Source organism: Ammospiza caudacuta, chromosome 5, assembly GCF_027887145.1.
Source record: "Ammospiza caudacuta isolate bAmmCau1 chromosome 5, bAmmCau1.pri, whole genome shotgun sequence".
NCBI lineage: Eukaryota > Metazoa > Chordata > Aves > Passeriformes > Passerellidae > Ammospiza > Ammospiza caudacuta.
In genome coordinates, this window is record NC_080597.1 from 30,067,064 (window position 1) to 30,094,346 (window position 27,283).

The following is a 27,283-nucleotide window of genomic DNA, read 5'->3' on the forward strand; positions in this document are numbered from 1 at the left end:
TTTTCTACAAAAAGCAATTTTATACATTTGCATTTCTTTTTAATATATGCTGTTTCAGAAGGAAAAGTTTTTTGAAAGAAAAGGTGTTGTATATCACATTCTAACAGTGACTGACTGTTGCGTCCCTCTGGCAGCTCATTTGCAAGTCTGATAGCCTCAGAAGAAAATGCTTTTATTTCTTCATGAATTTTCTGAGCTTCAATATTCCTAAATAGTGCACAAGTCTTGGCAAAGACAGAAGATTTATTGTGCTGATGACCTACACATGAATCATCCTGAGAGTGTGATGGCCTGGGATCTACATAGGCTGCTGAGGCGGGGGGAGGGAAGAATAAAATCTGTGGATCCACTATGCACCTGATATTCTGCCTACAACAGCAAATGAGATGCATGCAGATGCCTTCTAAGAACTAAAACAACACAAACAGATGTGTTCTTAGGACAAGGACTTCTGCAGTACAGCAGGTAACCAAGATGCTACTTCTGCTTGTCAAACTGCAGGGAAGTTGATGCCTTCTCTGTATGGTCGAACAAACAAGTGACTACTAAATAATGAGTACAAAAAATATTTTTTTTAAAAATATATTTTATTTATTCTGTAATAAGAAAGTAATACACCCAGACACCAAGTGGCTGCAGTCACCTAAGTTTCAGAAGTACTCTTGAACATCTACAAAGAGGACACCATCACTGATATTTCAGACCTTATTACACCATCACTGATATTTCAGACCTTATTACAAATTCTATTTTAATAGGTAAATAATTAAATCAGCTCAGAATAGCAGTTTATTTAACCCTGTCTCTGAAGAATAGCACGATATTCAACTACTTGATCTTTAAGATTATGCTCATTACAGAAATGAAAGTAATTTACCAGGGCATTGCAGGAGTCAACATCTATTACTGTAAGCCATCCCTGTGTTTCCAATTAGATTTTTTCCACTAAAAGAAAAATTGTATGGTTGATAAAATTTATGTGGAGAAAAGATATATTAAATTTTCCCCAAGAAGCATCAGCTTTAATTTTACTGAAAGTACCTGTCCCAAACCACATTTCTCTAAGAGACTACTTTCCCAGTAAACAGAGAACTTTGAAACAGAACTGAAAAGAAAAAAAGCAAAACACCAAGGAAACTTCTATACTTGCACATTCCATATCCTTTACAAGCATAAGGAAAATGCACACAAGATACACAAGTATTCAAGAGATTATGGCAGTAATGTAAACTTTCTAAAGGAAGTTTTCTATTTGATATAAAACATACTGACTACAAAATTGACATCAATATTTAAGACCAGTGCATACTGCTGATTAAAGAACATCCAGAGGTTAAGCTTACAATGTGCACTTGTACTACACAATTCACTTTGAACTCCCAAGTCTAATCTATTAGCAGGCCACCACAATGTCATGCCTGTTCAGTATATTTTAATCACAAAGCAGCACAACGAGCACTAATGCATCAACAATGCTTAGCATAGTGACACACTCATGACAATGACTTCTTTCATCCAGCATCTCTTACTGTTCTGATGTACCCTAATACACCACTGTCAACAATCCCAAAGCACTGGTGAGAATAACCCTTTAGAATCCAACTGTAACCTCTAATTGTAAACCAGTGGTGCAATCCATGCAAAGGAAACAAAGTGAATTTTCATTTCCATGTTGTTGACTTCCTGAACTAAGATACAGCAACAAAAAATGGTTAACTTTCCACTCAAATTTTTCAAGCAGGAGTCCCAACATGTTGGCAAAGGACTCTGAAAGCTTTATTCAAGAGCTACTAACAGAGTGGAGTATGTGTTTAAAAACTGTGTATCAAATTCCACCTGCAAAGCAAGCCCCGTCTAACCAGTACCCAACACCAGGACGTAACTGAGGCTTATGCAGGCACAGGAGATCCTGTTCCTGCTGCACAGCGAACGGGCGGGCAGCTACTTCTGATCCTCTCCTCACTAAACACTGCTCACGTCCTGATCCTAACACTTTTATTCTTCACTGTTCCCATAATTTTTAAGGTTTGAACTATCAGAACTTTATAACATAAGCCAGAAAATACAGACAATTCACTAAACACAGTCATTGCTCTTCAAACCTGATCACTCCTGATTGACAAATTGTCCTGGACACAAATAAAGCACCTTTTCATGAAGTTCATGTGTTCTGACTACTTTCAGATTCCTGAGCTGATTTCAGTTCAACATTTTGGAGAGGTTTTGCAGAAATTCCTGTATATGAGATATTTTTCTCTACCTTTGCTGCTGCTCTGTATTTGAAAGCTGAGCTCTTGGAAGAGACTCTTGGCTCCCTAGTCTGGCTCTCAGCCTGGAGCTACCCAAAATGGCTACAAAATCCTCAATAATGATCTATCAAAGTTTAAACACACATACCACCTTTTACCTCCAAGCATGAAGCAAAATGGAAACCAAAATCTACCTAATCCTGCAAATACCAACATAAACTCTCCACCCATTGTTAAGTACACAAAATTTCTTCAATAATCCCATACTAAAACAAAGAAATTTAAAAATAGGTTACAAGTTCTAGATTACACCTCTGTTACCATATAAAGTGTGCCACCAAACACAGGATGAATAAAATAAGCACAGGAGTGTCACTTCAATTCCTTCCAAACAATGAGGACAGAAAGTCACACATTACTAACCACTACTAAGGATAACTGAAGCATAACCCAGAAAAACCAGTTAGGATGTGAACAGATGCAAAAAGGGTATTACAAGCTTCAAAGGAAGAAGAAGATGATCTACAGCAAGAAAAGTGTGTTTGCTAGTAACAGCTGAAGAACTGAGTTGAAGACTTCAAACACAGCTCAGCTCAAAAAGCTGGCAGGTGAAGCAAAAGGAGGTGCTGGCTGGCACTTTATACATACAGCTTCTGTCTAAAGGCTGGGAGATTTTTCTGCTAGTCACATGGCACAGTATTTGTTAAGATGCTTAGGAGAACCTTTTCATGACCACAGGCTCAGAAGCATGCACAAATTCACCTGTTTTTAAAGAGAACTGTCCCAGATTGCAAGGCAAGATGCATTCTATTTGCCATCTGTATGGCAGTTGTCCTCTGTTCAGTGGGCAGTTTTCCTCATCTCTTCCACAACCACTCCTCCCTCCCTCGGGGGACATCTGCTGATAACAGGCCACTGAATGTCACTGCATGACTGATAAGAACTACAGCATCCCATTGTGAGATGTGAGCCCAGAGGGAGGAGCCAAGCATTGCTACCCAGGTATAATCTGGAGATTCTGGAACACCAGCACGGCTTCTCCACTGCATTTCCCAGAGGAACAGCAGCTGCATCTTCTTCCACTGGATCTTCAGAGGGAGACTGCACCTTTCTACAGGATCCCTGCTCCAACAGAACCACACCTGACACTTCAGGAGGGCTGCAGCCACAATTCCAATGGGACTGCTACTAACACCCTGACCACAGGCTGTCAGGTTGTGTTCTGACTCTGTCAGCGTTGTTTTAGTTTGCAGCATAGTTTATTTAATCCTTTTATTTTCTTCCCTATTTAAGAAATGTTATTTCCTGTGCCCTTTTTTTTTTTTGCCTGAGAGCCCCTTAATTTAAAATGTATAGCAATTCAGAGCATATGGGGGCTGTTTTACATTTTCCATTTCAGGGGAGGCTCCTGCCTTCCTTAGCAAGCACCTGTCTTTCCAAACCAAGACAGGAATCTAATTAACTTTGCTAGATTTTCATATTTCTAGACTGTGGTCTAATTCTGAAGAGGTGGCAATTATTTTAAAAATGCAAACCACAATCACATTTCTTTGCAACAGTCAAGTCTTGGCAGCTCCAAGGCCATTGGGATCTGCTGTGTCTGTCACTACTGCCACAAGTAACAATCCTGCTCCACCCCCTGCTTCCAGCCAGTTCCTCAGGCTGACTCCAGCACTCACTCCTGCAGCAAGGCAGAGCACATGACTGACCTGGTGAAAATTAAACACTTGGGCAAGATAAACTGATCCAAGATCAAACGGGATCCTCCCCATAAGGCCTTTTACAGCAAAGTTTTTTCAATCTTTGCCCATTTAAACTATATTATGGAAGAAGACCCAATCCTGGGGATACTAATATAAATTTTTAACATTTCACTCAATTTGCAAATGACTCAATTTACAGTTATGATCCTATCTGTAAGGCTCACTCCTGTTTTCTGGAGAACTGGGATGGCAAAAGCAGGGTTTACCTAAGTGTACTATTAAAAAAGCTTACTCAACTTTTAATTCAAAACCAGTATTTTAAAAAATAAAAGTAATACCTTTCTATGTGCTATGTACTCCTAAATTACAAGTTTCTGCAGCTCCAGTCAACAACAAAAAAAATCAGCTTGAACTAACTTTTAAACTATTGATATACAGAATAAAAACTCTTTTAGTTCAAGTGATAACAGTAAAAAAAAAAAAATCAAACAAAAAATATTAATATATAAGCACGTAAGATTAGCACCTGGTTTTCCGCACTACTTATCTCTTAATATTTGGAAAACCCAGATTATATATTCAGTAATTTATATTTAAAGCCTCTCTAAGTATGGCAGGTTATCAGTACTTGGAATGCCATTTCAGAGATTTTTTTTCAGTCTGCAGTCATGACTATATTAAAAAAAGCTCAGCTTTTTACTAGCATCAAAATCAAAGATATTTTTAATTTTTTTTTTTAATTTTGGCACAGTCCACACCCAATTCAGCTTTCCACTTGTCAGAGAAGTGTGCAAGAGAAGATTAACCTAGGTAATATGCAATGTATTTTAAAAAACTCACGTGTTTTTAAATAATAATTAATGTGTTTTTCTCAGGTGTGTAAAAGAACCACTCCTGCCATTCAGACATTTCTTTGCATTGACATCACCAATCCAACTGCTTTTCAGTTAACCCAGCTGCATTCTAAGAACAGCAACTCACAGGCAAGTCCTGAGAAGCACTGGCCAAGTCCCCTCAGTCCCACTCTCTGTCAGGTTCTGTCACATGAGCGAAGGCAGGCACGGAGCAGGGAGCAGCTGCCAAGGGGCTGCCGAGCCCACATCCTGGCAGGTACCTCCAGCCATGCCCTGTGGCTGCAAGCGTGTCCAGCCTGCTGCCCAAACAGCCAAGGGAGGCAGCAGGCTGCCAGGGAAGGGGGGAAGCTCTCAGCTGTCCCTGCCCACAGGGCTCTCTGGGAAAGGGCACGGCCAGGGGCAGGAGCAGCACACCCCTGGGAAAGGGCACAGGCAGGGGCAGGGGCAGCATACCCCTGGGAAAGGGCACAGGCAGGGGCAGGGGCAGCACACCCCTGGGAAAGGGCACAGGCAGGGGCAGCACACCCCTGGGAAAGGGCACAGGCAGGGGCAGGGGCAGCACACCCCTGGGAAAGGGCACAGGCAGGGGCAGGGGCAGCATACCCGCTGCTGGGCAGCCCGGTCTGACAGAGAAGTCTCCTCTCTAGAACAGATGATTTTTCATTAACATTCTTACAGCCTTGTGGCTGTTTTCTGAATCGCTGTGATCAATAGGAGCTGTGCTTTCTAGGTGTTCTCAGAGCTTCACAGCAAATCTATAACAACACTTAATCACTGCACCTTCCAGGCTTTTCCTTTCTGGCCCTAGGGACACCAGGCATAATGAGTGTGCACACTGTCCCACAAATCACAGCCTACAGCTCACCTCCTAAAACCATGCTTGAGCATCTGATTGTGGAATTTTCAAAAGCATTTTCAGAGCATGTTCATATTTTCGACAAATGATACTAAAACCTAAAAGGGAAAAAAGCCCTACACATATTCAGGCATGGCTGCTGGTTTTAAATTTACCTCTGAGTTTTTTCTGTTCCCACTGACGAGATCAAATGTTTGATCTACCTTTTCTAAAACAGGTAAGATTTTTAAGCCTTCATATTCTGGGCTTCTCAAAAAAACCTCGAACAAGACAAAAAGACCTGCCAGACTTTGTAAAGTATAAAACTAAAAAGTGTGTTTGTAATATTGAATAATATAAAACAAAAACATTGCCCAAGAAAGATTGTTTTTCAGAAGCTCTATTGCATTTTAAACTCTAGTGGGTTGACAGGGAGACCAAAATCAAAGGCAATGGGGACAAATGATGAAATTAAAGTTCTGACCTACCAAGAAATTAAAAAATTGACACATTCTAATGAAAAGCTGCAATTTGCATGTTAACAGAAATAGACTATTTGTCAAAGGTAACAGGAATATTAAAAAACCTAACGACCCCAAACCCCACTATTCTCAAGGTTAGCAATATTTCAATGACCTTGAGCCTGGCCTTGGATTTCTTACATACCAGCTCTGCAAAAAACAGGTTCATTTTCAATCCCTGTGTGCAATTCAGTATAAATGATGCTGATGCTCCAGCTCCACTGGACTATTTTTTTTGTAAACTGGAATGGTGTTACACAGAGATCCTCAATCCAATCATGGAAACCAGCTTCACAAATCATCTTGTCTCCCTATCCTTCCCCATCCTGCCCATTTTGTTTAAATGCTTCCTTTCTAGCCAGTTAGTTTGTGAACAGTTCAGCACATGTGGTTTAGGAATTACAGGGTGAGCAGGAGGGGGGGGAATACAATTATCAATACAATAACTGCCTTCTTACAAAGCCAGAGAAAATATAGCCTGAAATGGCTATTCTTGGTTTAGATTTTAGTCACTTAACATTTCTGGGCAGCTGCCTCAGTAAATGACACTCCTCTCCCACCATCCAACAGAAAATACTTTCAGAAACTGAAACGGCTCCTCCACCCCCCTTAAACCTTCTGTGTAATGTTAGGGTAGCACTGAGACAGCGATCTAGGTGCCAACACTGGGAAGACTTGAGTTCCATAAGCACGATATTGCTTTGCCAAGCACTCAGACATATGCAGCCACAACAGGAAGTATTGGAAATCTTCTGAAGCAAGACAAAACCACCCCAAATTAGATCCTGTATGATGACAACTCACTAAACAGCCTTACTCTGGAAGACAATTTTCGCAGAACAGTAATTCAGAACTCTGCAGAAAGCATTCATGACACAAGGAGTATGCATAAACCAGTTACATTTTTCGAAATTCTAGATTATACAAAAGGAAGCTGTCATTTCACATGAGCCCAGTACCCAGAGATGATCAGGACATACAAGGTACATCCCACTTCCACATCCTACTCAGATCACGGGGGAACAGGGAACCATTAATTTAACAACTTAATTCCACAAACATAACAAGTCTGCAAGAGTGAGTACAGACTGAGTATAAGTACCACATGCAGAACATCTAAATTACCTCTAATTGCTGCCTACCCTCGGGGGCAGAATTCTCTTCTTTGCAAGTTAAGAACTGCACAGCCTAAGTGGAACTGCTCTTCTCTAGCAGCCCCCACAACTACCTGGATTTATGGGCGACTGCCGGTTCAGACTTTCAAGCTGATCGCCGTGCACTCCGACAAAAACTGCAGAAAGCTTTACGCAGCAATACTCTCCACTGTGTGATCGCAGAGCAATCTGAAACCTGACTGTACATCTCCCATCTCTCTCTGAGAATGACTGCCTCCAGACGTTAAGCTTTTACTTGGCTATTTAGGGCGCTTTTTTTTTTAGACTTTGTCCACTTAGGTCAATCTGACATTGCCTTTCAGAAAGCAACAGCCATACCCGCCTGCAGGCTAACGTGATGGTTCGAGCCAGAATTTAGACAACTCTGTAAGGACACAAAACCCCACCCTGCTCCGCTGAAGGGGCTGTTGGGCTGGGGGGATTTTTTTGGTCCTCCCCTCGGTGATCAGCGTCTCAAGCGTGTGTGCCTCTGTACGGTGGCCGGGCAGAAAGGCTGCGCGCCGCGGACACCGCCAGGAGCGGATCTGCAACAGCAGCAGCACCGCCAGCGCGGCCCTCGGCCAGCGCCGGCAGCTCCGCGGGGGGAGGCGGCGCCTGGCTCCCCCCACCCCGTCGCCGACGGCCCCGGCAGCCCCGCCCCGCGGGGGTGCGGGCAACGGGCCTGGGGCCGGCCAATCGCGGCGCACACCGCCCGGCCCGGCCGGTACCACCGTGACCTCCGGGGAGGCGGCGGCTCCGCCCCCTCCTCCCCGCCCCACCGCGGCCGGGGAGGCACTTACCGTCCCGGGACGTGCCCATGAGCTGGTCCAGCATGGCGCGCATCTGGGCCTGCGCCGACATCTTGAGCGCGGGGGGGGCCGGCGCGGCCCGGCCGAGTCACGCCGACAGCGGCCTACAAGGCCCGAGGCCCGGCGGGCGCTCGGCCCTGCCCCTCGCGTCACAGGCGGGGCCGCTCCCCCGCCGCCGCGGGGGGAGGGAGGGAGCGGGCGCTGCTCCCGCCCGGCTTTCCCGGTGGGAAGCGGAGCGGGAAACTCGCTTCGTGCCGGTGCCGGTGCCGCCGCCTCGCGCCCCCACACGCTCCCTCGCTCCCGCCACGCGCGCGCGCCGGCGGGAACGGAAACCCACGCGCACGCGCCTTGCGCTCCTCCGTCCGCTCCGCGACGTCAGCACGGACGGGCCTCGGCGCCCGCCCATTGGCCACGGCCTGCGCCGCTCGGCCAGTGACGCACAGAGCGGCGAAGCTCCTGATTGGGCCGCCGGTCTGGGCCCTTGAGGCGCGCTGATTGGCCAGAAAGGCCCGCGTGACCGGTGTGACGTCACGGTCTCCGGGTCAGCGGTGGCGCCGGGCGGGGCTGGGGTCCCGGGCGGCTCCGGAGCGCAGCGGGGCTACGGTGCCCGCTTGGGGACAATTCCCGTCTGGGGACAGTGCCCACTTGGGGACAATTCCCTCTTGGACTAGCGTGCAGCACCACTGCCACGGCCCCTGCTTCCCCCAAGTGCGAGTACAGTCGTGGCGAGACAAGTTGCTCTAATACCCCGCTAACTGGAGAACCTCCCTTAAAACTGAGGCTGTCGGCACATTTGGCTGATAATTTCACTTACAGGGCACCAAGGTCCATGAAAAAAACCGCGATTTTTACCCATTTTAACGCCTGCATTTTGTGACTCTTCCTTTGTCAACCATCGTGTTGCCATCTAGTGCCCAAACCCGTCACAAAGATCAGCTGTAATCGTCCCCAAGCGTTGTCGTGTTCAAGGTTAGCTCCATACGAGTGAAAAATGGCCACATGCAACCTCCCCTAACAGTAACCCCCCTCACCCCAATTATCTGTATTTCAGAAGGACTCGTAGAGAAGATGCTCTTCTGTAACACATTCAGGAAAAGATTCTCTACCCAGTACTCTTCAGCTAATTAGGATATGTCCTGGCTTTGCTTTTTCTTTAAAATCTAAATTTACTTTTGTTAGTCATCACGTTGGATTGAAGGGGAAGTAAATGGAAGAGACACCAATGCTTGTTAGAAGTGTCTGTTTAGGTACCTTGGTCTGCTTAGGGGAAATTTAGAATTTTTACTGATTATTTACACCAACACCATACACACTTTAGCTCCTTCTACTCTTTAAAGAGCATCTGTGTCTGGCCAAATGTTCGCTTTTTTCTTTATTTTATTTTTTATTTTCCCTTCTCAAGCAATATACTACAGAACGCAGCTGTTTTTATTAAATAATGCTGAACAAGCAGTGTGTAACAGCCATTCTCAGTGTGTGGTGACATCCCACAACTTCATCTACTGAGCTGAAAACAGGTTGATACTTTTCCACCCATCATATCAAGGCTTTTGGAAAAAAAACACCATTTAACTTGTGAGACTTGCAAACTGGAATTCTGGTCAACAGAACCCTAAAACTTGTAGTTCACATCTCCTTGCCTTACCTAAGAAGCCCAAATCTTCCCTGTTTTAGGATCTGTTGTGCCTATCCACTATACTGTGGGGATTAAACCATTCCCAAGTTTTAAATACAGGGGAAGGAAGAAGCAGACTCAGATGAACTGATTCTCTTTGCAATACTTTTCTGATAAAACACTTTGTTTTCCCTGGCAGTAAAAAAACCCCAACAAACACACTCTAATTTTCTTAGAGTTGCTTCAAGCTTCCCCCCAGATAAACCTCACATTTTTAGCCATTTAAAGTCCTTCTTGTTATAGATTTCTTACATATCTTGCACACAATACAACACACTCTTGTGAACAGCAACAACTCAGGGCCTTTTATAAAAAGAAACTCACTGTTCCAGATTTGTGAGGTGAGTCCCGTTTGTGCACCTCCTGTGACTGCCTCCAGTCAGTTCCCTTCAGGTTTTCTGAGATTAAGAGGGAGAGGGAAGCACAGGAAGCTGGCAGTCACTTCTCAGGGACAGGGAGAAACATGTAACTCATAAGAATTCATCTCTCTGAATCGCTACTGCTCACTCACCGCCACGGCAAAAACCAAAAAAAATCTTTAGGGTGGAAGAGGTTTGTGCTACTGCAGTGCTCACCAGAACCCACAGACGCTCCACAGAAGAGACCTTTGTTCTTGGGAGAGTAGGGAATTCCACATACACAGAATATGGCTGGGAAATGCTTCAGTAAACACTGGACACATTCTCTCACCTCCCGCATTTGAATCACGCGGGGGAACCACGAACGCCTGCAACCCCTCAGACAAGCAGTTCATCAGTGAAGACTGACATGTTTTCCCACTACAAACAACCTCTCTTGGGTCAGGACACACATTCACAAGATCGGGGTGGGCGTCTGGGAGGCCTGATAGAGGCAGAAGGGGTTGGTTGTCTCCAGTTACACCTTTCACACCGTAACCTACACCTGACAAAAGGCACCTGCGACAGACCCCAGCCCACTCCGGCAGCTCCAGGATATATATTTATTCATTGAGGAATTAACACTGAGCACAGCAGTCCCGCCTCAGCCCTTCCCTCCCGGCTGCTGCGGCAGTCTGAAGCCCACGAGCCCGGCGACCTCCTGCGGCGAGCGCTCTCCCCTGCCGTGGTACTCGCGGTGCAGGGCCTCGTGCTCCCGGACGCTGCGCAGCAGGCACAGGTAGGTGGCGGCCTGGAAGTGCAGCTCCTGCTGGGCCCGGCACAGCTTCTCGCTGGTCACCTGCGGGGAGCGGCGGTCAGGGCGGCCCCGAGGCCTGGCCGAGCCCCGGGAGCTGCCGGGGGGGCAGGGGCGGGGAGGGGAAGGCGGCGCGTACCCGGTGCGCGCGGAAGCCCGCGAGCACGTGCCGATAGGCGGGGCTGTCGCGATAGGAGCGGCCGGCGGCGTGGCGCAGCTCGCGCAGGAGCGCGCGCAGGGTGCGCAGCGGGGCTCCCAGCGCCGCCATCTTCCGAGCCGCGCGCGGCGCGCCGGCCAATCGAACGCCGCCGCCGGGCCTCGCCCTCGCGCCCCGGCAGTGCGGGCAGTCGAGCGCCGAGCGAGCGATGGCCTCCTCCTACTCTCTGCCGCCCTCCCGCGCCGTTGCAATCGGCGCTGGTGAAGTGCTGGGGCTCGAGCGCCGAGGCCGGGGCGTGCCTGCTCCACGCCTCGTAACCGGCCTGTGGTAACGGAGCGGGAGCACCGGGAGTCGTTCAAGAGGCGCAGCATACGGCGGGAAACCGGATTTAGCCGCGGGCGCGTCCCCGCCAGTTTCTGGGGTCTCCGTTTAAAAGACGCTTCGGGTCCCGCTGGAGCCAGAAGGGGACGCCCAGGAAGAAGCTGAGGAGCCGCAGACTCGAGACAGTGAGCGGCTCACGGACGTGAGGAGTGGGTGCGCGGCTCGAGTGAGAAAAAAAATTACCCACCCCAGATGGGACTCGAACCCACAATCCCTGGCTTAGGAGGCCAATGCCTTATCCATTAGGCCACTGGGGCTGCTGCGGGAGGGTGGTGTCTGTACACTTAGTTATCCACTATCTCCGCCCCTTCTCCTTTTATGGCGCGTATTGGAGGCCGGTGATTGGGCAGCGCCGCCCGGCGCGGCTGCGCACGGCCCCCTGGGAGCCAGGGCCAGGCGGGGCCGAGGAGGGGGCGCGGGGCCGAGGAGGGGGCGGGGGGCCGAGGCGGGGGCACGGTCGCTACCTGGCGTTTGGCTGCGGCTCGGCAAAACACGGTGCTCCCACAGGGAACGGCTTCCTGCCCCAAGGACCCTTTTGCGGTTTCTAAGCTCTGGTCCTGGCACACAGTGTTACCCTTGCTCGGGTGGTTGCCCTGACCGAAGGAGGCCCCCACCCCCAAACAGAAAAACCCGCCAAAAAGCCCCAAGAGGGCCGACCCTTCAAGTGAAACCTTTCCCCATTTTTATTTTTGTGAGAAATCACAGACACAGGGCTAATATGTACATTCCTCTTTATTTCATACAGCACAGACACGTGACACATAGAAAAACAGAAAAGTACACTCATGAAAAAGCCTGTCGCAGTCAGGGACAGGGAACAGCTACGCCAAATTGAGTAAGGCTCCTACTGCAGAACAGGGGTCTGCCGGCAAGGGTGGATCCCAGAGCAAAGTCTGCTGCCTAAAAAACCTTGTGCTCCTTTCAGGAAAGCAGAAAAGGGCAAGTCCCTTCCGGAACAGGTGAAGGCAGCGTTCCCCCGCAAGGCTTGCAGGATACGAACCCCATGACTGTGTTTGGATCAGAGCACTGATAAAATGAAATGCTCTCCCAGTTATTCTCACAGAGGGCCAATAGTCCTGACTTCTGAAAGCATTGGACTGCTCAGGGATAGGAAACCTGAGTACCTGGAAGGAGTGAAAACGTCAAGTAGTCACACAGAAGAGAGTTAAAATTAGCCTCCCTGACAGGGCTCTGCTAGCCACAACTGGGAATGTGCAAGGAACTAACCAGCTTCCCAACTAACAAAAGACTAACAGCCATTAAACTGACCAGAACAATATAACGCATTGGAACTGACGCGGGCTTTTGAGGCAGCAGCTTCTTCCTTTTCCTGCTTCAGTTCAGGATGGAGATAAAGCAGGCACCAGTTCCTCTGGCAAAGAGCCTTACACACTTTTAAAAAATTAAAATACAAAAAAGGGAGACAGGTGTATTTACAAAATCCATGGCTGGTACAGTACATCATTTTTAAGACACACTAAATGCTACAATCTTTCAGGTCCTGAGATTATTACAAAAAAAACCAAACCCAAACCAAAAACAAACCCCAACAACTCAAAACTTGTGTTCAGGTCCAGTTTTATAAGGAGAGAGGAAAGAAACCACACATTTAAAACACAGTATCCCTTGAAGTTATTGGAACACACCTCCCTAAAAAATCCAAATGAAAGTGGTGCTTGCCACCCAAATGTAGCTGCATTTGGAGTTCAGGCTTGTTGTCACAAGAGGGGAGCATTTAATGGGGCAGTTTCCCTGGAGAGCTCATCAGGTAAGCACAAGGCTGTTGGGATCCTCTCTCCATTGCTAAGCCCTATGATCTGGAACTCGAGTGTTAAAAGGAGGAAGGTGGCCTTGTACAAATTCATGTTGGACTGAGGAAAGCATCACAGGAATCACCAACTCAAACAGGTTTGCCATCTCCCAGTAACTATGCACTCCTTTGTTAGAAACCGAGGAATGCAAAGAATTCTAGCTGTGATTTAACACGTGTTAATATTAAAAAAAAAAAATTCCTCCAGCTTTTTATTCTGAGCTCCCCAGTGAAAGGCAGCAAAATAGTTTCTCAGCCCTTCATTGTCTAGGGGATCACAGCAAGTCAGGTAAAATTAAATTATATCCAGACTTCTAAAATATATATATATATATATATATATATATCTTAGAAGTTACACCAAACAAAGAATATGGAGGCCAAACTGCTGTTGAGGGGATGTTCCCCACTGCCATTAGCTGTGCAGGGCACTCTTCTTCACTGACCCTCTTAACAGGCAGGCTACAGGGACTTGTACCCTCACCTGTTTTTTTTCCCCCAATGAACACAGAGATTTTGTATCATCAGTAGTTATCACAGATGCCCTTTTATTATAAGCAACTGATCTTAAGCTAGAGAATGGCAACTTTTTAAGGATTACTCATTAAATGCTTCTAACTCTCAGTAAAAGACTACAAGAGACAAATCACATTAACAAGGATACTAGTTTAACTGCTAAAATATAGTACTCCTCAGTAGACTTTTGGGGGGTAAAAAGTAGTAGTTAACTTTGTTGTTGTTTTTTTTTTTTTACAGTAGTCCAAAAATAAAATTTCTCCATCTATTTCCAGTACAGATCTTGATAACTATGCAAGAACATGGTACTAATTGCTACATGATGGAATCACCGGCAATAAAACACATACTACAATTCTCACCTCTGAGCTAAATTGTTATTTGTAGTTACATACAACAAGACTAAAAGACCAGTGAGAACCTGGGGACTGAGATTTAGTTTTTATTTAGCTGGTAACTCCCCTTGTTTAGAAGCAACTTCATTTCAATGAGAATTTACTTTAATTCACTTCTGATGCTGGAAAGAAACCTGGGATGTCTCATGAGTTTCCTCCCAAATCCAATCTGTACATTAAAAAACATTTCTGCAGCTTCTTAATCAATTGTGAGAGCTGACTATTCTACAAAACTCTCAGACCAAAACCTGTCACAAGAAGTGATTTCAGCTTCCCTCTCAAGCAACTTCATGACACTTGACACTACGTGCTGCACCAGTGAAAGGGTTTCTTTTTTAAAATACAATTTTTTTTCATGTTAGCAAAAAGTTCTGCATTACAGACATTCAAAAATACTCCATTTTCTTTGGGTAAAATTTCAATATGTGTTAAGAGGGGTAGCTGGGGAAAGGAATGCATGTAACACTGAAACACGTAAATACTTATCTGCATAGTTGATATTAGTGACTACTAATCAAACTAAGGCCTTAGCTGGAAAAAGCTGAGAACACAAAAAAGTTTCTTCCCCCACTCTGGTGAAATCTGCTAAGTCTCAATGAAGCTCTGTCTACTTCAGCAACTGCTCAGTTTGGCCTATGATAGTGGCATCTTCTGACTGGTTTTGGTTTATTCTCTCCCACTCTTTTTCTCTTGGTACTAGACAATAGAAAATATGACTATTTATTGATAAAACACATCTGCACACATTGCTAGGAAGAAACAAAAAACCCTTTTAGTGTTGTGCATGATAGGAGCCAAACATAGTGTACACTGCTTGGTTGGGATTACTTCACCATAAAGAAAATCTTAGTAGCTAATGGCTATTGTTTAAGCAGGAGATGACAGCAATGGAAGAGACTGACACACACTTCTAGATACAAAACATGGTGGTGGTTGGGGTAGAACTACAGCTGTCAAAAATGGCTACAAAAGACAGGACTATATCCTTGATTACTGACAAGATTAGCAGTTTTACTTATGAGTGTGCAAAAACAGTAGCAGGGAATTTTTGTACTTCCCCAGTTTTGGGCCAGTTCCAGGCCATGTTGATCTCTCAGCATAACTCACAGCAGCACCAGGGCTTTCTAGAGCCCCAAAAGGCTATTACAGCAGCAAGGGATCACTGCATCATAGAAAAAGGATGATGAAGCCTCACCAGAAGTTTCCACAAAGCATTCCCCTACGCAACAGTTATTTTTCCAGTGGCCCAGTAAGCATACTTCTGGCTGCTTATTTTGGCAGTGATTTCTTAAGCAGTAGACAGATACAGATTTTTACAACAGCGCCATTTGTTAAAGACTGCAGCAGTCAGCCATCATCACCAGCTGTAGATTCCTCATCCCACAGGTTAGCCCAGGATGAAGAGCATGTGTGTTCAAAAGGAATTAAACAACGTAATTAGTGAATGTGGTAAACCTCACTGAAGTAACTTCACTGATGCACCTAAGACAGATTAAGAAGCACCTTCAACTACCACTCCAACTGGCTGAGCTACCAGCAATAGTCCTATCTTTGAATGGCACCATTAGATTGGTAGGAGAAATCCACTTATGGCATAGTTTGCCTAACGGGTTAACTTGAACATGTGAAGACAAGCCAAGAAGTGAGTTAAGCTTTTCTCTGCCACAGGAACATATTTGGTACCATATTTTCTGCTTTCCACACTGGTTCTCCACCCATGGAGGACTCATCATTCCATTCCAACTCTGTAAAATAAATGCTTCCTTTTCATATTGCAACTCAAAATTATAACTTCCCTAGGGGAAGCACATCACAGAACTAGAACAGTCTAGTGATGCATGTTACCTTAAGTTTAGCACTTGGTCCACAAATGAAGTGCTAATTTCAGGTATTCATGTTTATAATAATCATAAGTTAGATAGATCCTCAGCACAAAGCTGTTAAAATCACTAGATCATCTACTGCAGATAGCTAACTTTGTCTGAGAAGGAAACAAGCACAGATACTATTATGAGGATTTATCTGCAGCTAAGAACACATGAACTTACTGTTCATTATAGTAAGAGAAGAAACCACTAATGAAATCTCAACAAATTGAAAAGTACAACTTGAAAAGTACAACAAGACAAGTGACTTAGGCAGCATGTGAAGCATAGCTAGCTTTAAACTCAATTAGCAGCTGCACTCTTGCAGGTTTTACCAAATTCTTTCTTACATAGGATGCATGGTGGAAAGTGACAACTTTGGTAAATATAAGAATCCTTGCAGTAACTGGTATCAAGCAGATATGATCAGCTGCACACAAGATTCTTGCAGTTAATCTCAATTCAAATATGTTGCAAGCTGCTATTTTAACTTGATTTATCACCCAGCTCCTTGGGGCTGTCAGCCACACATCTCTGCCTCAGACTCAGTGATTGTGTGAAGCAATCCAGTCATTAATAAGGGCCTATAACACTTTACTCATGACCTAATTAAGAAACAAATTCAAAACCTTCAGAGAAAGATGCAACAAGTTTCATTCCCGTTAGCCACTTCCTTTCTCTCCTGCACATTTACACACACTCATGCACACACTCTTTTATTATACTGTCATCTTTGCACAAATGTTCATTCTTGAAGTAGCATTTAACAGAGCCAGGAGAATGGAGAAAGATGAACAGGTCTCAGGAATATTGCTTGTGTGTGTGTGTGTGTGTGTGCATGTGTGAGAGAGAATACACAAGCACATAGAACCAATGCCACAGTACAGCAGCTGTGCAGTTACACACATTACACACTTGGTTTTGTTTTTTTTTTCTTTACAAAAGGGACAAAAACCCCAGTTTAACAGCATAAAGCCATCTTGGCAAGCTTAAGATTTTCCTCCAAAATGCTTTCCAGCACTTCAGGATCGCTGAGAAAAGTTTAAAGAAGGTAGGGAAATAAAATTAAAACAAAAAAAAAACCAAAAAAGGCACTTAAACAAAGGACAAAGGCCTGAATCAAGTAAGTCATGAAGGGTAACAGCCATTTCACCAGAGCTTGGACCAAAGTCTACCAACCTTTTTAAAAACTTCTATAAAATTAAAATTGCATAAAGTGTTAATGAATCAGTTGTTTGCCTAATGCTTTAACCTTCTGGTTCACTTTATGAAAAAAAACCAAAACAAACAAAACCAAAACAACTAACAAGTCCAAACAAAAAACCAAGCGTCCCTTTAATGATTTTCCCCCCAGTTCAGCAAAAGATGAAAGTTAGCCTAGGGAAAAAGCCTTCCACAGTTTGGCTTGGCTTGTAGGTTTTCCCTGCAATGCCATTTTCAAAAACAATCGAGAACAAAAGTAGAAGAGGGACCACTGTGCTTTCACCAATTCACTCAAAAATAAACAACAAAAAAATCAAAACAAAAAACCCATCAACCCAAACACCTGAATGCTTCTAATCCAACTGTGGGCAAAAACTAATCAAAAGAAAACAAAAAACCCCTGTAAACTAGATTAAAATTTGCTAATAAATACAGCCAAAAGTTCATTTTATGAATGTAGCAGCAAATGTGACAAAGTTAGTTGGGAGTCCAAGGTGACTCCCGGAGGGTTACTGGTTCGCACAACTGATGGCAGCTTGGGAGAGTTGCAGATTTCTCTGTTTTCATGTCCTCATGAGTCTTGCACCAAGTGGAGAAGGAGTGTGGAGGAAGGGTCAGGTGATGGGACTGCAGGAAGGAACAGGCTTTAGGCACCTGTCCCACCCCTAAATCTGTGCATCAGACAACTTTGATCAGATTCAAACACAAAGCAGAACCCAGGTAATTAAAAGTTTCTTCTGATTAGCAGAAAACAGATGTGAAACCCACAGCATCCGCACTTGTGACTCAGTTGATCTGTATTTAGACATGTTTCTCAAATCAACAGAGAAGGCTGGACAAAGTGACTTAGGCTATTTGTGTCTTGGAATGGGAGAACACTGCAGTTATAGTCCAAGGTATCAGGAAACTGCAGCCCGTTTTTCATCTAGCCTGCCTTCTTTCTTTGCAGGAGTCTCTAATGATTTCACATAGCTACCATGGTTTTTGGGACTTTGGATCATGTAGCAGGGAATACTACCCAGACAGTTTCAACATCTAAAACCTATGTTTGAAGTTATTGCTTGCATTTGTTTGGGGCTTTCAGAGAGCTTGACATGCTAGCTCATACACAATCCCCAAACCAAGTTCAGCCCTACTGCCTGAAAAGACAGCTCTACTTGGCTTTCTTATTGCTTGTGAATACTGAGGGTTTATTTAGTATGTACAACTACAGTTTATTTATTAACAAAGGCCCTTAAAAAGTAGTAAAAACCTGGGGGGGGAAATGTCTTCAGAAGAGCTGCTGCGCAGAAGATAGTAAAACATTAACCTAATTTTGCATTCAAACATTGCAGTAATCTTTCCCATTCTGTCTATGCCACCTGCAAAGGTCTCTGGGAACCACCCTATTATTTCCTTTGATTTGGCCTTGCTAGGTTTAACCAAGCCGAATAGAAAACAGCAAGTAAAGGGTCCCCATCTCCAGTGTTGTTCATTCAAAAGACACTCAGGAGCATAACGAATAACAGGAGTGTAATGACTGAAGAGTTACCTGCTGGAGGTTGTTTGAACTGATGTCACAAACAATGTACGGTCATCTTTATTTTCATCACCCTAGTATTTATTTCCACAATAAGTTTTAGTTTACTTGTTTCCCAAGACTGAGAAGCTCAATAGGACACAGAGGTAGGACTACTCCTGCCCTCAAGATTTAGAGAGGATACTCTTCAACTGAAGATGAAGTGTATTTCCAGGAAGAAAGGAATGTTGAAAGGGAATTTGTGCTGTAGTTATAAAGGGCTCCAAGTCTCCCAGCCTAAATTTCAGTAAGTATGAAGACAAAAGATGACAATTTGAATGGGATGCCTTGATGAGGAAAACACAGAAGAGGTAGAACTCTCTTAGGACAGGGTCCTTTAAATATATTGCTGCCCAATGGCTCACTGCCACAACTCCCTTAGCTACATGCATTGTTAAAGTTCTCACGTTTGACACAGTTCAGAGAACTAACATCCTATCAGAACTGTTTGGCCTCAAAAAACAAAGTTGGCTTCCTTCAACCCTTCCTGGAGAAAAGAAAAAAAAGTATCAGATGAAGCTTGCACTCTAAATAGTTTATGGTATTTTGACAGAATTTGTACAGTATTAATGCCAGGGTCTACACAGTGTTTGTGTTTCAACTCTAAACCTTGATGGAGATGCAAGCTTGTCTGATCAACACACCACATACAAAACATTAGTGCCAGCTCAAAAGCATTTAATTGGCAGATGCTGTGGAGTGAAACTAATGAACTAATGCATCTTAATTCAATCTGTCTTTCACAGAAGTGTTGTGCAAAAACATTTATTGCTGAGCTCAACCCAACATTTTTATACTAAATACACAATATATATTATTTTAAATTTATGTATATATATTTATATAAAATTAAAATGAGCTCTAAATAGAAAAGAAATTGTTGTCTGATCTAAGAAAAATAAATCACATGTAAAAGAAACCTGCAAGCTCTAAGTAATCTAGCAAAATATATTGAAGAGTCATTATTCAGGGGTCAAAGTCTCTCTAAAGGTGTGAGATAACCAGCAGTGTCTGGTTCAGTCTCTGAGTCAAACTACCAGAAGATCTATCTACTAAGAATTTCAGCATCTCTGGTCAAAGGAATGTTTCAGGGTTGAAGGAGAAGGGCATCATACTGATTTATTTGCTCCTTTTCCCTATGACTTATTTTAGTTTCTGCCATTCTCACCTTTTATTTGACAGCTCAAGAGACTCAACAGCGAAGTTCTGTCCTAGTGTCGAAAGTGCAACACGTGCTGGATGCTTCCTAATCTTACATGTGAACTGGTTGATGTATTGCTATCAAAGAAAAAAAAACAAAACCAAACAACAAAGCCAGCTCTGCAGTCTTGTGCAACCATGTAAGAAAGAGTTCAGGTAAAACTCCCCAGGCCAGCAGGGGCTGGAAATGCTGGAGACAACCCATTCAGCCCCCAGAAGAGAAGGCACCTCTGGTCGCTTTTGAACGACTCCTCTTTGGCTAATGCCTGAAGCAGTATTTAACTGACTCTGGAACAGGTCACAATCAGCTTTCTTTAACTAGCAAATCAATATAATGCATGGCTTCTGGGAGGAGTTACATAAAGGATGAAGCCTGAGAATGAGAAAAGAACTTGTTCTGGTTCATGAAAGACATGAATAGAGTATCTTTCCAGTAGCAAATAAGCACAAGGTAAAAGAAAGTTTAACAAATGAAAATACTGAAATATTAGTGCGATTTAAAAAAAAATGTGGGAAAGAAATGCTAGTCTGACCAATAAAATATGGGTTTCTTTTAATGTAAATGAATTTCCATCCCCTTCCTCCCTTAAATAAGAACTTTTGTACTAAAAAAACCCTGAAAATAAATCAAATAGTCTGTGTCTCACATACTGATGTACCAGATCTGTTTTTGAAGACAATTCTCTACTGAGACTGCATACATCTGTAGGCTCCCTAAAGTCAAACAGCCTTCTAAATCTGGATCAATGCCCATTATCAGAAACTGCTTTTGTCTAAAGGTTTAATTATAATGCAAAGTATCCCAGCACCATCTCTATTCTACATAACCTTTGGTCCACAACCATATGGTACACTCAGGACCTACACGTCATCTTATACTGGGCACTTTGGGCACTAAGGAAGTGGATGATTCCACCTTGAATGGAGAAACCTATTCTAGCACCTTTCACCATTCCCACTTTTCATTGGACTTCACCCAGAAACAAAATGTTGGTGCTGCTGTGGGTTTGACGATCAATTTCTTTTAAGAGCCAATCAGAGCAGATAACAAAAGGTTATTTCTTTAGGCAATATCAAACTACTACCAGTTTGCATGACCAGGAGGACCAGTCCTCCTTTTCCTTCTCTCTTTGATCAAGTATTGTTTTATTTTTCTTCTTCCTCTCACCACAGTGCTTAGGATCAGAATATGTAAACATTGACAGAAACAGCAGCCCTGTGACAATAAGCACTTTCCCAACTGGGCAGATTCTGTCAGCCAACCAGAACTGCTTCAGCTCCCTTGCTTGTCCAGAAGTCACTGGTTTTTCCGCTGTAACTTAGTGTCCCCTTTACTTTGGCCTCCATCTGTAGTTGAGAGACAGAAACAAAAGGGAAGAATAAAAGCATGAGTGAACTTTTGTTTTTGTAACTTGCAGTAGGAGAGACAGGAATTTGGCAGGTTCAGCTTTAGCATCACCAAAAAGTACATGGTCTTTACTAGTAGAGTGGAAGACCTTGCATCTTTTCTGTAGGTAATTTATTAGAAATAGCATTGTTGAAACCTGATATATCAAGCTTCATACAAAAACACTGCCCAATTTTTTTTTGGTACTGAGAACCTCTCAAATAAAGAATGAAGAATGCCCACCAAGCTGCCCCCTTCCCATTCCTTCTCCTGGCCCCCAGAAAACACATACAGGTGACAAAGAAAGGAGTACACTCTAAACTGCACTTTCTAAAGCTTTCTGAAAATTTTCCTGCTCTAAGCCTTACAAACAGAAAAATAAAATGTTCTGCTTCAAATTTCTCAATAAAACTATCTCCTATTAAGCATAAAATTCCTAAGGGAAGCAGACATTCCATTAAGAAACCATCCCACCATTCACATGTGAATATAGTCTTATAAAAAACATGAAAAAAGGTTTTAGCTGGAAGGTCAGTTTCTCCTTCAAAGGAGAAATGAAAATTTTTAGTGGAAAAAAACTTTATGCAGCGTATAAACAATCATGTCCAGTAAGTACTATTCCTTTTTTCCCACTAGCTGAATTTGTACACTTCAGTTTCTAGAATTGTTGCAGTAAAGTACTGGAATTTTTGATTTTTTTTTTGTTCCTGATATTGAAGAGAAGTAGGGAAAAAAATTCAGGTTCCAAAAAATACCGCTACAATAGAGTACATTCTGCCAGCTGCTCCCAATGTTTGTCCCTGTGTTGTGCTTTCTCTAAACTAAGCACTGATGTAGATTATATTTCAGTCTAAAGCAGAAATCTGACTTTTAAGTTAAAGTAAGTTAAAAATAAGAAATATATCATGTCTTTACCTGTGTAAGCTTGCTGCAAGTGAGCAGGCAGAGGTGAGTGAGACAGCGTTGCTGCATGCTGAGCACCTGGCTGTAAACCCTTCAGTAAGTCTGGAGGGAAAAAAGGGAGAACAAAGATAAAAAATAAATCTTGAGGAGAGAGGCAGTCTCTGTGAAAGAAAGTTTTTGTTTTTATAGTCTAGCAGTAGCAGCTTATCTCCACAACAAAGAATAAATACCTGATAGCATTCTGATGGTTGGAATAAGTCAACAAAGACAAACCTATTCAAATACAGTTAGTCAAATGTCAGAGCAAGGACCATGCCTTGCTATTGGGATGCAACTCTTCATATACTTTGGTTTGGCAGAAAGACCAACATTTCATATAGCTTCCATATAAGCGTGAAAAAGTAAATGCCATTGTGGTTGACAGTTCTTCATAAGAGAGCTGTTTGATATCTGAGGTTGTCGAGTTAAGGCTACTTTGAGGAATCACCTTAAGTCTCTTACTTGAACTGTGACATTTGAAGACTTTTAAACTCCTTTCTAAAAATAAAGTATTATAAGTTAACCCAAAAAATGTATGTTCAAAACTGAACATATACTGTGAATATAACAATGAAGTTAAGCTTATCAAAGGTGATTTATAACATATAGGTATTATGTAAAGAAAGTTTTTACCAGTGAAGGAATCCCATTTACTCTCCTGTAGGGATTTTTATGAACCAAATCCAAGCGTCTCAGGACTTTATTGCTTCCCTACTCAATTTCCACTTTAAGGATGCATCTTTCCTTTTAGCACAGCATCATAATTCCACTCACTCTGAGTTAGGCTGTGGTGGAAAGCCGCTGAGGTAGATCCCGAGGTGGTTGTCACTCCAGCTGTGTCCGTCCCAAAGCCAAGCAGCTCCAAGGGAAACTGGAAGGGCACAGTCACAGGAACAAGGCCACCCAGCATCCCAAAAGGAGTTAATGGTGCAGACGTCACGTTCTGACTGGTCACAGACAGGGGTGATGCCATGAGAGTCAGAGGTGAGGCATTAGCCAGTAGTGATGCTCCTGCTGTTGACTATGCAAAAAAAAAAAAAAAAAAAAAAAGAAGAAGCAGTACTTCAAGACTTTTAAAGATCTGAATTGTATTCTTTAAGGGTATAAAAATCAACTATTCCCTGTTAAGTGTTGCTCTGTTGAGAAGTATATTAAACTATTAATGAATATCCATTTATCCACCCAGGAAGTTTTCCCAGTGCTCATTTGCTAAGCAAGCACAATTATATTGCAGATTCAGACATAAAAGCATGGTTCATCTATCATGTTTTTCTCATCAGCCTTAGAGCTAATTTCCTTGATCTCCTTTCTTATTATGCACTAGACCTACAGTCACAATGTAATGCAATATCTTCTATTAGGTTAATAATATGAAATTATCCAATGCAGATCTGAAGTTCTTCAGAAGTACAGTGTTACACCTCTCCCCTTTGCAAATCTGGGTCTTAACAGAACATTATTTCTAAAGAGGTTGCCGAGAAACAATGAATCCTGAAAATTAAGATTCATATGTAAGAATCCCCAAACTTAAGAAGTCACGTTAGCAAAATGCATACATACATATGTTGAAGTGTGTATGCACATGTCAGAGGAAAAGACAAAGGAAAATAATGTCTCCACTCTAAATGTCAAAATGAAGTTAAATTCACTGCAGCTTTAAAATAAAAATGCAAGATTAGCCAGAACATTTTAGCTACAACAGCTCCCAAATCACATTAATTTCTGTAATATTAGATCAGCTTGTTCTTGTTTAACAATCTTGCCTTCACTGCATATAGAGTAATTTCATATGCTGACGTTCAGTTCTCTAATTATCTACTACAAAACAGTTAGTATAGAAAGCACTTTGAATCAGACTCCAACTCAGATATTGTAGTTATTTGAATTAAAAAGACTCAGACGGAATAGGATTACAAATCTGTGCATTTTTACAAGTAAGCCTCAACTAAACCCAAAATTTAGAATCATTTTAATGAACACATGAGCTTAAAATGAAAATGACATTTCACTGAGTTCTGTAATAACAACTTACAGAAAAAGCAAAGTGATGAAATCTCCTAGCATGGATAAATTTTTATTACCAGTTTTGGTCTTAAGATGTTCCGATGAAAGCAGCTAAAGAAAGGACAGTTTCTTCTTATTAGAAAACACAGTATTTTAGAACAGTGGCCCTGTAAAGGGCATTTACCTACAGCTGATGTTCCTAGCAAATGTTTATGTTGGTCATTTTAAAGGTACCAACTTCTACAACATACTCTATCCCACAAGTAGAAAAAAAGAATGTCAAGCATCAACACACTATCATTCTCTTTTGCCTTTAAAAGTACTAATTTCACAATAAGCTTAAGTACAAAAAATTGACAACTGTTCATTGTCTATGTAATCTAGTAAAGAGCAACAAAGTAAAAGCAATACAGTAATGTTTTGCAACTGTGAATTTGTTGAAAAAATGCCTCAAAACAAGCTTTTGTAAAGTGCTCTGCCAAGATCTTGCTTACTCACTCAAAAAGGAGAGAGAAATACAGTGAAGAAAAGAGCTACAGAGCACACCCTAAAGGAATCGCAGTTCAGATGTTTCTATTTGACTCATGTACACTAGCTCTTAAAAGGGTTCATCCTGGTCATGAATCTGAGTAATTAAGATCCTTAGAAGTCTAAGCTAGATTCTGCTCAAGAGTACTGATGGTAGATAGAACTTTTTAAGGAAATCACATATGTACTCTTTGGCTTTGTGTCCTTAAGATGTAACTTTCTGTGAGGCTTCAGCAAGTATAAACTTGTATTCTGGTAAATAATGGTGTAAACCAGAAGTGGAAAGGAGGCAAACACTTCTTGGAAGCTTCCTAGTTAAGTACACCTTTATTATCACATTGAAATAATCTAGTTTCATCTGTCATGTAAGCAGACCAGAATATTATAATGACCAATGCAGGTACCATTCTCATCTTCTAACAGCATCTCAAATAGGAAGTAAATCCCTAAGGCCTTAAAAGAAAGGAGATTCACTTTCAGTCTTATGTGACGTTGTAAGAGGAGTAACTTAGTCCTTAGTACATGGTTCCTAAAAACTAGTCTGGAAGTGATGTTGGCTCAGCAGCCAGCCATTAGGCCTTTATAGCTAAATAAAACCTCTTATCACAAATCTCTTCCCCTTTAGTGTACTTGAACTGGGAGATAATTTAATTCCCATCTTTCCTTGAATGCACTCCACTGACTAAGCTTCACAGTGCACAGCAGCAACAGCCTTATTCCATGGTTTATCTTCTTTGATTGAACCATTTTTATGAAAGTAATTTCTGAAGTGTCAGAAAGCCCAAATGAAAGGTCTCAATAATTATTTTAGTGATACCATATGCTGCTCAGTACCTTTAGCTGATTTACCCCTTTCTGTATACCAACACACCTTATTTTGCTGTATTATAGTACGGACTCATGTTAGTTATTATATACCACACACCCCCACAATTCAGTGCCACAACTCTTCAGTAGAACTGTGGCCAAAATGCATTTCATTACTTGGGTGACCATTGTTTCTAACAAAAAAAATTACTTGCCTTTAGCTACAGGAGGGTTTGCCAGAATTCATCTCAATCAGCACAACACTGTTTACTTCCCTTCTCAGTCATGTTAAAGAACTACCACACCCATTTCACATTTTGTTCTACATCACAGCCATTGCATCCACTGAATTCTGCTGACTGCACCAGGAAGAAACAACCCTCTTCCCAGTCGATTCATTGTAGCTCTTTTTGTCTCCTCCAGGCACCTTCAGGAGTACTCAAACTGCACTGTACTTGGCTCAGCTCTTCTGCAGACCCTCTGTGGTACCTCAGGGGCCTGTACACAGCATACAGGCTGTGGATCTCTTTGCCATTCAAAGCACCCAGAGTAAGTGAACGCTGTGTCAGAGCCTGTCAGACTTTTACTGTTGACTCTTTCAGTACAGAAGGATAAAAGACCATAGAAGTGTCTTGTAAAAATAATCTTCCTCCTGTTATTCAGCTGCATTAAGAAAAATTTGATGGCAAACTAAAAGATTATAAAATATTGCCAGAAGTCAAGTATACATCACTCCCATGCAACAGAAATGTTTCAAAATGTTTCACTATTTAGAATAATACTACGTTTTTTAATTGCTGTATACCAAGAATATAATTTAAAGCAATACTACTTTTTTGCAAGTATTGATGACTTCAGCATAGAGAGCACTAGAAAGAGGAAAACATCAAATCATCTCAGTTCCCAGTAAGAAGAACACAACCTAGGAAAGCAGGTTGTCTTCTGAGTAAATAATAGGTTTATATGTTTCAGAACAACAGTATTTTCAAAATATTTGTTTTGTTTGATTTGTCTTGTCTCTAGCGATAGTATAAGCTTTCAATTTCTAGGGTATTTATATAATAATGGGATGTCTCATTCAGTTTGACTAGATCCTACACAATAAAATACGGTCACAATACAAAAGAAAAGCCCTCGCAAGTGTTAATTACAAGTCTTGAATTACACTTAACCACAGGCAACTGAACTCTACTTTTGTAGTAATCATGAAGTCTGACAACAAATGTACAAAGACACCTCTTACATGACCACCATCATTATAAATACGTAAATATGAAAGAATGCACAAATCAAATAATGCAAGTAACATACCACATCCCTGAAAATATGGTCACACAAAGCTTACCTTTCCTAGCGCTGTTAAAGGAAAAAAAGTGAATTCTTTTCCACAGTATAGACTGACAATTTACAGTGAGGATTTGTTCCACACTGATGCTTGCATTTCACATCAGCTGGAAATACATATTCTTTAGTGTGAAACAGTTTCATCAGTATCAGCATTATGCTTAGAAAGGTAAAAAATTAAATTAATGACATTTACAAATCAGGGTAAAACATCCTAAGAATGCTTACAAAATA

The 27,283-nt window shown here is 42.5% G+C and overlaps 3 protein-coding genes and 1 non-coding gene across 8 annotated transcripts in view; all 4 read right to left on the minus strand.

Annotated features, from left to right (window-relative positions):
- Window positions 1-8,437, minus strand: part of LUC7L2 (LUC7 like 2, pre-mRNA splicing factor) — a 30,092-nt gene extending 21,655 nt beyond the window's left edge. For 3 of the 5 annotated variants that reach the window (XM_058805882.1, XM_058805884.1, XM_058805886.1), the window contains exon 1: window positions 878-892. In XM_058805882.1, the coding sequence (XP_058661865.1) occupies window positions 878-885 (8 nt within the window). In that variant the 5' untranslated portion in view covers window positions 886-892. Of the gene's footprint in view, window positions 1-877; window positions 893-8,116 lie in introns of those variants that run through there. The other 2 variants (XM_058805883.1, XM_058805885.1) reach the window with 2 other exon arrangements.
- A 2,271-nt stretch (window positions 8,438-10,708) lies between these two features.
- Window positions 10,709-11,739, minus strand: FMC1 (formation of mitochondrial complex V assembly factor 1 homolog). Its single transcript, XM_058805888.1, has 2 exons — window positions 11,092-11,739; window positions 10,709-10,997 (listed from the first exon to the last, which is right to left on the minus strand). Exons 1-2 carry the CDS (start codon window positions 11,218-11,220, stop codon window positions 10,803-10,805), a joined length of 324 nt encoding a protein of 107 aa, XP_058661871.1. The 5' UTR covers window positions 11,221-11,739; the 3' UTR covers window positions 10,709-10,802.
- TRNAR-CCU (transfer RNA arginine (anticodon CCU)) lies at window positions 11,675-11,747 on the minus strand. The gene has a single exon. It is a non-coding gene; the product is annotated as a tRNA-Arg (tRNA).
- Window positions 11,748-12,260: 513 nt separating this feature from the next.
- UBN2 (ubinuclein 2) overlaps window positions 12,261-27,283 on the minus strand; it is a 52,352-nt gene continuing 37,329 nt past the window's right edge. Inside the window, exons 15-17 of the mRNA XM_058805881.1 lie at window positions 23,141-23,387; window positions 22,340-22,429; window positions 12,261-21,384 (exon numbers count right to left, since the gene is read on the minus strand). Of these exons, the coding sequence (XP_058661864.1) occupies window positions 21,335-21,384; window positions 22,340-22,429; window positions 23,141-23,387 (387 nt within the window). The 3' untranslated portion in view covers window positions 12,261-21,334. The remainder of the gene's footprint in view (window positions 21,385-22,339; window positions 22,430-23,140; window positions 23,388-27,283) is intronic.

Bases quoted from the DNA above. Each gene is read 5' to 3' on its own strand.
- FMC1 (XM_058805888.1), bottom strand. From the start codon at position 11,220: ATGGCGGCGCTGGGAGCCCCGCTGCGCACCCTGCGCGCGCTCCTGCGC. The intron at 10,998-11,091 runs GTACGCGCCGCC...CGCTCCCCGCAG, and splicing joins CGGGCTTCCGCGCGCACCGG to GTGACCAGCGAGAAGCTGTG.